Source organism: Lithobates pipiens, unplaced genomic scaffold (genome assembly GCF_037356315.1).
Source record: "Lithobates pipiens isolate NorthernLeopardFrog02 unplaced genomic scaffold, aLitPip1_a1.2 Scaffold_18, whole genome shotgun sequence".
NCBI classification, from domain to species: Eukaryota; Metazoa; Chordata; class Amphibia; order Anura; family Ranidae; genus Lithobates; species Lithobates pipiens.
This window is the reverse complement of record NW_027507758.1, coordinates 431,207,537-431,218,083: the sequence shown is the minus strand read 5'-3', so window position 1 is coordinate 431,218,083 and position 10,547 is coordinate 431,207,537. Positions and strand designations below refer to the sequence as shown.

Genomic DNA, 10,547 nt, shown 5'->3' with positions numbered 1-10,547 from the left:
GCCTGAAAGGTGCTGATAAATTGGTATCGGCCCTGAAAAAACTATATCGGTCCACCCCTAATTAGAACACCTGTCAGTTTTTGCTTGCTGTCTGTGCCCCCACTCTAGCTGTTCCATTATCATTATCATTGAAAGTAAATGACAACCCAAAGCTGTCCTCAGAACATGAATAAAGGGGAAAAATTCCAATGGGCACACTAGTTCTGGTGACACGCAGGGATTCCATCACTTTGGAGGCATTCCCTCTAACTTCCTGTTTAGCTATGGGACATGAAGTGAAAGGAAATATCCCCAATGGGCAACAGAGGACAAAAATAATCTTCACACGGATTATAATTTTACTTGATTTAATCCAAAATAGAAGGCAACGCTTTGTCTTTAGTTCTACTTTAAATTGTTATGGCTGCCAATGTTTAAAATATATATATATTAGTACTCCACTATTAAACACTATGGAAGAGTGGAACTACAAGTACCAACCCATCCTCTCACAGACCCACCTTACCCGATTCCTAATCAGTCACCCCGGAAGAAGAGAACCCCTTCTGGGAGTCAGGGAAGCCGTTGGAACGCACACTTTACAGGCTTTGTGAAATGTGCGTTCCAATTCCCGGAAGTCCTGTGTGTTACCTTAGCCACCGCTCGGACACCACTGGGGATAGGCTGGCAGAAGTAGTGTAAGCAGTGACAAGCTTCATCTGGGTGGCAGGTGACAGAGGCAAGTGACAGGCCGCATCTGGGTGGCAGGTGACAGAGGCAAGTGACAGGCCGCATCTGGGAGGCAGGTGACAGAGACAAGTGACAGGCTCCATCTGGGTGGCAGGTGACAGAGGGAAGTGACAGGCCACATCAGGGAGGCAGGTGACAGAGGCAAGTGACAGGCTCCATCTGGGTGGCAGGTGACAGAGGCAAGTGACAGGCTGCATCTGGGTGGCAGGTGACAGAGGCAAGTGACAGGCTGCATCTGGGTGGCAGGTGACAGAGGCAAGTGACAGGCTGCATCTGGGTGGCAGGTGACAGAGGCAAGTGACAGGCTGCATCTGGGAGACAGGTGACAGAGGCAAGTGACAGGCTGCATCTGGGAGACAGGTGACAGAGGCAAGTGACGGACCGCATCTGAGCAGCAGGTGACAGAGGCACAAGTGACAGGCCGCATCTGGGAGATAGGTGACAGAGGCAAGTGACAGGCTGCATCTGGGAGATAGGTGACAGAGGCAAGTGACAGGCTGCATCTGGGAGACAGGTGACAGAGGCAAGTGACAGGCCGCATCCATCTGGGTGGCAGGTGACAGAGGCAAGTGACAGGCCACATTTGGGAGGCAGGTGACAGAGGCAAGTGACAGGCTGCATCTGGGTGGCAGGTGACAGAGGCAAGTGACAGGCTGCATCTGGGTGGCAGGTGACAGAGGCAAGTGACAGGCTGCATCTGGGAGACAGGTGACAGAGGCAAGTGACAGGCTGCATCTGGGAGACAGGTGACAGAGGCAAGTGACGGACCGCATCTGAGCAGCAGGTGACAGAGGCACAAGTGACAGGCCGCATCTGGGAGATAGGTGACAGAGGCAAGTGACAGGCTGCATCTGGGAGATAGGTGACAGAGGCAAGTGACAGGCTGCATCTGGGAGACAGGTGACAGAGGCAAGTGACGGACCGCATCTGAGCAGCAGGTGACAGAGGCACAAGTGACAGGCCGCATCTGGGAGATAGGTGACAGAGGCAAGTGACAGGCTGCATCTGGGAGATAGGTGACAGAGGCAAGTGACAGGCTGCATCTGGGAGACAGGTGACAGAGGCAAGTGACAGGCCGCATCCATCTGGGTGGCAGGTGACAGAGGCAAGTGACAGGCCACATTTGGGAGGCAGGTGACAGAGGCAAGTGACAGGCTGCATCTGGGTGGCAGGTGACAGAGGCAAGTGACAGGCTGCATCTGGGTGGCAGGTGACAGAGGCAAGTGACAGAGGCAAGTGGCAGGCCGCATCCATCTGGGTGGCAGGTAACAGAGGCAAGTGACAGGCCGCATCTGGGTGTCAGGTGACAGAGGCAAGTGACAGGCCGCATCTGGGTGTCAGGTGACAGAGGTAAGTGACAGGCTGCATCTGGGAGGCAGGTGACAGAGGCAAGTGACAGAGGCAAGTGACAGGCCGCATCCATCTGGGTGGCAGGTGACAGAGGCAAGTGACAGGCTGCATCTTGGTGGCAGCTGACAGAGGCAAGTGACAGGCTGCATCTGGGTGGCAGATGACAGAGGCAAGTGACAGGCTGCATCTGGGTGGCAGGTGACTGTGATGTACAGAATATTGGCCTGAAAGGTGCTGATAAATTGGTATCGGCCCTGAAAAAACTATATCGGTCCACCCCTAATTAGAACACCTGTCAGTTTTTGCTTGCTGTCTGTGCCCCCACTCTAGCTGTTCCATTATCATTATCATTGAAAGTAAATGACAACCCAAAGCTGTCCTCAGAACATGAATAAAGGGGAAAAATTCCAATGGGCACACTAGTTCTGGTGACACGCAGGGATTCCATCACTTTGGAGGCATTCCCTCTAACTTCCTGTTTAGCTATGGGACATGAAGTGAAAGGAAATATCCCCAATGGGCAACAGAGGACAAAAATAATCTTCACACGGATTATAATTTTACTTGATTTAATCCAAAATAGAAGGCAACGCTTTGTCTTTAGTTCTACTTTAAATTGTTATGGCTGCCAATGTTTAAAATATATATATATTAGTACTCCACTATTAAACACTATGGAAGAGTGGAACTACAAGTACCAACCCATCCTCTCACAGACCCACCTTACCCGATTCCTAATCAGTCACCCCGGAAGAAGAGAACCCCTTCTGGGGTTGGAACGCACACTTTACAGGCTTTGTGAAATGTGCGTTCCAATTCCCGGAAGTCCTGTGTGTGACCTTAGCCACCGGCTTCCCTGACTCCCGGAAGTGATTCTCTTCTACAGAGATCAGCGTGACTTTCAGAGGCAGAAATGGGAATTCTAAGAGCTGCTTGTGTCATCGGGCCCTGGCTATCACATCGTACCGGGGTGACTTCTAGGAATCAGGTAAGGTGGGTCTGTGAGAGGGTGCGCTGGTACTTGTAGTTCCACTCTTCCATTTGGAGGATGACTTCATGGGGATACTCGTACATGGGAGCTCTGCTGTGCTAACAGTGTCCTTGGAAGCTGAGCTCCCTGAGGTCTGTATGTAGTCCGTCTTCTGTCAGCTGCCACGCTCTGTTGGCTGTTAAAGTGTTTAACATGCTAAGTAAATTCATGAAGCTAGTCCCTGTAGTTTAGGAATAGTGTTTAATAGTGGAGTACTTATATATTAATAATTTAAAGTAAACTAAAGACAAAGCGTTTTCCTTTGTTTTGGATAGAATCAAGTAAAATTATAATCCATGTAAGGTTTATTTTTGTCCTCTGTTGCCCATTGGGGAGATTTCCTTTCACTTCCTGTCCCATAGCTAAACAGGAAGTTAGAGAGAATGCCTCCAAAGTGGGAATCCCTGCGTGTCACCAGAATTAGTGTGTCTATTGGAAGATTTCCCCTTTATTCATGTTCTGGGGACAGCTTTGGGTTGTCTTTTACTTTCAATGGTAATGGAACAACCAGAGTGGGTGTACATCTCTAATGGGGGCACAGACAGCAATCAAAACTGACAGGTGTTCTAGTTAGGGGGCGGCCGATATAGTTTTACAGGGCCGCATCTTGGTTGGCAGGTGACTGTGGCAAGTGACATGCTAAATCTCGGTTGTCACTTGCCACCTGCTAACCCAGCGTGTCACTTGCCTCTGCCAAGCCAGATGTGGCGTGTCACTTGCCACCGTCACCTGCCAAGCCAGATGTGGCGTGTCACTTGCCACCGTCACCTGCCAAGCCAGATGTGGCGTGTCACTGCTTACACTACTTCTGGCAGACTCTCCCCAGTGGTGTCCCAGCGGGTAAACTTCCACATGCAGGAGGGCGGTGAGAGATGAAATCACTATCTCTCTGCTCGCCCACAGCTCTGTCAAGAGCAGCCTTCAGGGCCCTGCTGTAGGGGCGGAACAGCGGTGATGTGAGGCGAGCAGTGAGAGATGATATCATCTCTCTGCTGCCCATCGTACCACTGACAGAGACTGCAGTGAGCGCTGCACAGGGACAGGGGGGTCTGAACAATATCGGTAGGTTTGTGACAGATACCAATTTGAAAAATGTGAATATCGGCCCACAATAATCAGCTGCTCAGATAAACCCCTAGTTCTAATCCCTCTCCACTCCATCCAAAACTAAATTGCCTTCAGTTATATTACAACTCTTGAGAAGTCTACAATGTTCCTACATCTTCAGTATTCTCCAGTTTGTCACTGAAAATGAATGTAAGTCTGTTGACACCCATCTCTTTGTACAGTTGTTCCCTCTCATATGCATCCAACATACTGAATCTCACAAAAGTGAGTCGCCCCCCCCTCTCACATTTTTGTAAATATTTTATTATATCTTTTCATGTGACAACACTGAAGAAATGACACTTTGCTACAATGTAAAGTAGTGAGTGTACAGCTTCTATAACAGTGTAAAGTTGCTGTCACCTCAAAATAACTCAACACACAGCCATTAATGTCTAAAATGCTGGCAACAAAAGTGAGTACACCCCTAAGTGAAAATGTCCAAATTGGGCCCAATTAGCTATTGTCCCTCCCTGTTGTCATGTGACTCGTTAGTGTTACAAGGTCTCAGGTATGAATGGGGAGCAGGTGTGTTAAATTTGGTGTTATCACTCTCTCATACTGATCACTGGGAGTTCAACATGACACCTCATGGCAAAGAACTCTCTGAGGATCTGAAAAAAAAGCATTATTGCTCTACGTAAAGATGGCCTAGGTTATAAGAAGATTGCCAAGACCCTGAAACTGAGGTGCAGCATGGTGGCCAAGACCATACAGCGGTTTAACAGGACAGGTCCCACTCAGAACAGACCTCGCCATGACCTATGAGTGCTGACAGCATTGCTGCACAGGTTGAAGGGATGAGGGGGGCAGCCTGTCAGTGCTCAGACCATATGCTGCACACTGCATCAAATTGGTCTGCATGGCTGTCATCCCAGAAGGAAGCCTCTTCTAAGGAGGATGCACAAGAAAGCCCGCAAACAGTTTGCTGAAGACAAGCAGACTAAGGACATGGATTACTGGAACCATGTCCTGTGCTCTGCTGAGACCAATATAAATGTATTTGGTTCTATTTGGTTCAGCTGGTGTCAAACGTGTGGTGGCAACCAGGTGAGGGGTACAAAGACAAGTGTGCCTTGCCTACAGTCAAGCATGGTGGTGGGAGTGTCATGGTCTGGGGCTGCATGAGTGCTGTTGGCATTGGGGAGCTACAGTTCATCGAGGGAACCATGAATGCCAACATGTACTGTGACATACTGAAGCAGAGCATGGTCCCCTCCCTTTGGAGACTGAGCTTCAGAGCAATATTCCAACATAACGACCCCAAACACACCTCCAAGACAACCACTGCCTTGCTAAAGAAGCTAAGGATAAAAATGATGGACTGGCCAAGCATGTCTCCAGACCTAAACTCCATTGAGCATCTGTGGGGGATCCTCAAACGGAATGGGGAGGAATGCAAGGTCTGTAACATCCACCAGCTCCGTGATGTCATTATGGAGGAGTGGAAGAGGACTTCAGTGGCAGCCTGTGAAGCTCTGGTCAACTCCATGCCCAAGAGGGTTAAGGCAGTGCTGGAAAATAATGATGGCCACACAAAATATTAACACTTTTGACCCATTTTGGACATTTTCACTTAGGGGTGTACTCACTTTTGTTGCCAGCAGTTTAGACATTAATGGCTGTGTGTATGAGTTATTTTAAGGGGACAGCAAATGCACACTGTAATACAATCTGTACACTCTCACTACTTTACATTGTAGCAAAGTGTCATTTCTCCAGTGTTGTCACAGGAAAAGATATAATAAAATATTTACAAAAATGTGAGGGGTGTACTCACTTTTGTGAGCTACTGTATGTTGGCAATTGTGGCTGACCTTTTGTGCTGCATCTGTTTGGTGCTATGAGCATTTGTAGCTTGGCCCCTTCACTCTATGGCAAAATTAAAACCAGGCATCCCAGAATCAACCGTCTTCATGTACCAATGCCAAATCATAAAATGCAAGGCAGAGCACACTTCTGACAATTTTAGTATGATTGGCACCAAAAGTAGCCAAAAATTTATAGTTTTGGGCAGAAAGGAGGAGGATTAGAAAACTGGATGTTTGCATTGCCTGTCCCATTTAGGTGGTTTTCTCCCTAACATCCTGCCCTGGAGACACAACAGGAAGTGTGAGGCAAAGTGAGTGAAAATATCTTGTCAATGGAACCAGGTGTTTCTGTTGGAAGAGTTCCCCTCACCTCCTGTTCAGGGGACATCCATTGAATTTTGGATTTCTAATTACTTTTTGACCTGGTGAGAATCATCACCAAGACAAATGGGGAGAACCTCTAAAGTGGGGTCACCACATAAAAATGCCTTCCCAACACTATCCAAAAAAAAGGTTTTTGATTTGAGATGCACTTTAATGTATTGGCTGAAATAAAATTCTGATTTCTTATTGGTCTTACCTTTTTTTCAGTTACTTCTGAACATCTGCCGGCATTGCTCCTCTGGCATAATTCCAAATGAACGAATTCGCAACATCGGGATATCTGCACATATTGATTCTGGCAAAACAACCGTGACTGAGCGTATTCTCTTCTACACTGGCAAAATAGCACGAATGCACGAGGTAAGATAATCCCCCCCCATTGGTTGTAGTATATCGAAAGCATATCTGGAATGGTTAAAGCCCAACTCCGGGTACAGACCACTTCAAGCTTATTTTGTCCAGGGGGAAGGAGAAGCAGTTTTATTTACCTGATTCTGTGGCCCCCAATGATACAATTGTGGACTGGCTCTTTGTGTCCCCACATCTATATCCCTGTTCTGGTCTTGATGTCAGGATCCTAGAGTGCAGGGGTGTAGAATCTATGGGGACTGATCTAGCTGCAGAGGATCTCATAAGTATCTCTCCTTTTATTGTTCCCCTACACAAAAACTATTAACCCTTGCAGTGTGGGCATCGAGTCTGGCGTTAAAACCACTGTTCAGCCCCATACACACGGTCGGACTTTGTACAAACTTTCCCGTGGACTTTTGTACAAAGGGCGTGGTCCACAAGTTTGTATTGCATACACACGATCGGACTTTTTGACAACAAACACGAACGTAGTGACATCACAACGTACTGACGCCACTTCAAAAGAGGACGTTCAATGACTCCAGCGCCACCTTTGGTCAACTTCTGTATTGCAGCCCGATCGTTTGCATTGGTTCTGAGCATGCGTGTTTGTACCTTGTACAAAAGTCCGATGCTTTTGCATACACACGGTCGGACTTTGCTCCATCGGACTTTTGTTGCCAGAAAGTTTGTCCGTTCGCACAGCCAACAAAAGTCCGATGAAAACAGAAAAAGTTTGTCCGATGGAGCGTACACACAGTCGGATGTTGCTCCAAAACAGCTAATTTGCATGTTTGTTGTCAAAAAGTCTGACCGTGTGTAGGGGCCTTTAGGTTTTTGTTTTTATTTTGCTTTCCATGTGCAATTAGTTCGTTAGGCACAACAGGAAGTGAATAAATCTCTCCAAATTGCGAACAACCTTTTGGTTCTTCTGACTTCTCCGACTTTTACATTTACCTTCATTTTTGGTCCTAGTGATAGTGGTCACTAGGGCAAATAGAAGAGGAGAGTTTTCCTAATGGGGATACCTACAGAAGCAAAAACCTGACCAAAGTTCTCCTTAACCACTTCCCTCCTGCAATGTACTGCAGATAGATGGCCGGTGTAGGCAAAGTGACATACTCGTGCGCCACTGCCTACTTCTGGGTTTTGGGTGCACGCATGTGTGCTCCCGGCCGGCATTTGCTTTGAATGTACATGGTGAGAGCTTGTCAGCAAGTCCCAAACAATGATTCATGGCTGGGACCTGCTGATTGGCTGTGTAAAATCCCAGCTCAGATTTCTGTGTTGAAAATCAACAGAGCTCTGTACAGAGAGAATTATCTCTCCTGTTTCTCATCCCTGCAAAGCGGGGAAGAGAAACTTAGAGATCTGTTAGTAAAAGCAGCACACTGTACACACATGTACACATTTAACCCCTTAATCACACTAGATGCTAACCCCTTCCCAGCCAGTGTCATTAGTACAATGATGGTCTATAGTATTATCACTGTATTAATTTAATTGGTGATGTCAGTGGCAGTTAGTTAGTTCCCCCCAGCGTCAGTGTCGGATTGCCTGACAACACTATCGCAGTCCCATTATAAGTTGCTGATCACTCCCATTAGTAGTATTAAAAAATAACAATTATAGTGTATATATACCAGGGGTGCTCAACCTTTTGAAGAGCACGGGCCACTTAAGTGATTTGGTAATGGTCACGGGCCACAATGAAATCAAATGGGTTCAGAATGTCACTTTTTTTTTTTTTTTTTTATTTTTTTTTTTTTTTTTGGCATAATGAACATTTTCCTCCTGAGGCTGCTGAATGCTGGCAGGAGGAAGAGGATGAGAAGCTGTTGCAGGAGGAAAATGGAGAGAATTGGTTCTTGTATATGCTGCCCCTGCCACCTCTCCTGTCCAAATATAAAACAGAATGTGACAGGGATGCTGCAATGGCCTCTTTGAGCATGGGTTGGATCACCATTGTGAGCCTTGACGCTACACTAGTGGTTGGGGGGGTGTTAAAAACATGTCTATTTGGTTTTACTACCCCCAAACCGCAAATGAGCCTTTACTGTTTTGAGCCCCCTATAAGGCTACTTTCACACTGATGCCCTGGGGTTTACCCACACCACACCTGCAGCTTTCCTGTGGGTTAGCCGTGCTTTGCCAAGCTTCTAATATGTCTTGTGGGTGTGGTGCACTTCCTGAAAGCGCACCAAAACTCCTGCATTCACAAGTTTTAGTGCGCATTCAGAAACCACACCAAACCCACAGGGTATAATAGAAGTGTGCTTCCCTGGTTTGAGGTCGAAGGCCACATCAGAGGGCCACAGGTTGAGCACCCCTGATCTATACCATGGTTTATAGGTACTATACCTATAGGTACTTTCACACAAACCAATCAATATACATTTATTAAGATTTTCTTTATCGTAGACATGTAGCAGAATACATTTTGGTCAAAGTTTATGAAGAAAGAAGGCAATAAAGAGAAATCTGCTTGCTACAAATTAGATTTTCTCTTATAGTTGGGGGGGGGGGGGGGACATCAGGATATACCCTGTCTATAGAAAGCTAGAAGTTGGACTATTCCTGCTGATCGAGTGCCTTCAGAGAAGTTCAAGTAATCATTTCTCTTGCAGGTAAAAGGAAAGGATGGAGTTGGCGCCGTTATGGATTCTATGGAGCTAGAACGCCAGAGAGGTATCACCATTCAGTCTGCTGCCACTTACACCATGTGGAAAAACACCAACATTAACATAATTGATACACCAGGTATGTTCTCTGGCCAAGACCAAAACCCTTTATAATGTGTTTTATGTCTTCAAGGGGCATCATTTTCTTGGCTTTATTGCCATCTATTAACAATATACCTGGTATAACCACTGTTCAATAAAACAAAGCCTAAAGCCCCATACACAATATCACATTTTCTGCTGGTTTTTGTCTTCAGATTTTGGTAAATCTGAAGACAAAAATAAGCATGTGTATGGGGCTTAAGTAAGGAATGGCTATAGCAACCCAAATGCATTTTTATCTTTGACCAGTTTAATAGCTTACTTTGTCTCTGTGCTACACCCATTGCTATGCTTCCGTGGTGTGTGTGTGGGTTTTTTTTTGGGGGGGAATTTATTTTGCCCCCAAGTTGTTGCAAACATCAGTTTTCATTAAAACCTGTTGTTGCTGAGCCATTTTATTTATTTTTTAAACTCTTCCTAACTGAAATATTCTTGGTATAAGTACACAATTACTTTGTTTGGAGCTCTGAGTCTAGAATAAAAGCCAGTTGTCATTATCTCTTTTAATTTCTCTCCAGTAAATTTCAACACCCTAAGGGCTCGTTCATATATGCAACTATATTTTTGCCTCACACTGAGTGGATTGCTTTTCAGAGGGTGTTTGACAGATGGAAAGTCACCTCCTCACTGCCTGCTTTGACCCACTGTACTGCAATTGTGTGCATTGTTCACTTGAATGGGTTGCATTTGGTAGTAATAACAGCCTTTTAATTTTTGCTGCGGCATAGGTATAACCCTGAGCGGCTGTATTTAGGCGAGTGGTATAGGTAGATGGGAAGGGTAGCATACAGTGAGGAAAATAAGTATTTGATCCCCTGCAGATTTTGTAAGTTTGCCCACTTACAAAGAAATGAAGGGTCTATAATTGTTATCATTGGTGTATTTTAAATGGTAGCGACAGAATATCAACCAAAAATGCAGAAAAAACTAAATACAAATGTTATAAATTGAGTTACAGTTCAGTGAGTAGAGTAAAATAAGTGATTGATCCCCTACCAACCA

General features: G+C 45.9%; 1 protein-coding gene across 1 annotated transcript in view; it reads left to right on the top strand.

Moving 5' to 3' along the window:
- The first annotated feature begins 2,916 nt into the window (after positions 1–2,916).
- GFM1 (G elongation factor mitochondrial 1) overlaps positions 2,917–10,547 on the top strand; it is a 56,559-nt gene continuing 48,928 nt past the window's right edge. Inside the window, exons 1-3 of the mRNA XM_077488079.1 lie at positions 2,917–3,067; positions 6,619–6,771; positions 9,390–9,522. Coding sequence (XP_077344205.1) covers positions 2,993–3,067; positions 6,619–6,771; positions 9,390–9,522 — 361 coding nt within the window. The 5' untranslated portion in view covers positions 2,917–2,992. The remainder of the gene's footprint in view (positions 3,068–6,618; positions 6,772–9,389; positions 9,523–10,547) is intronic.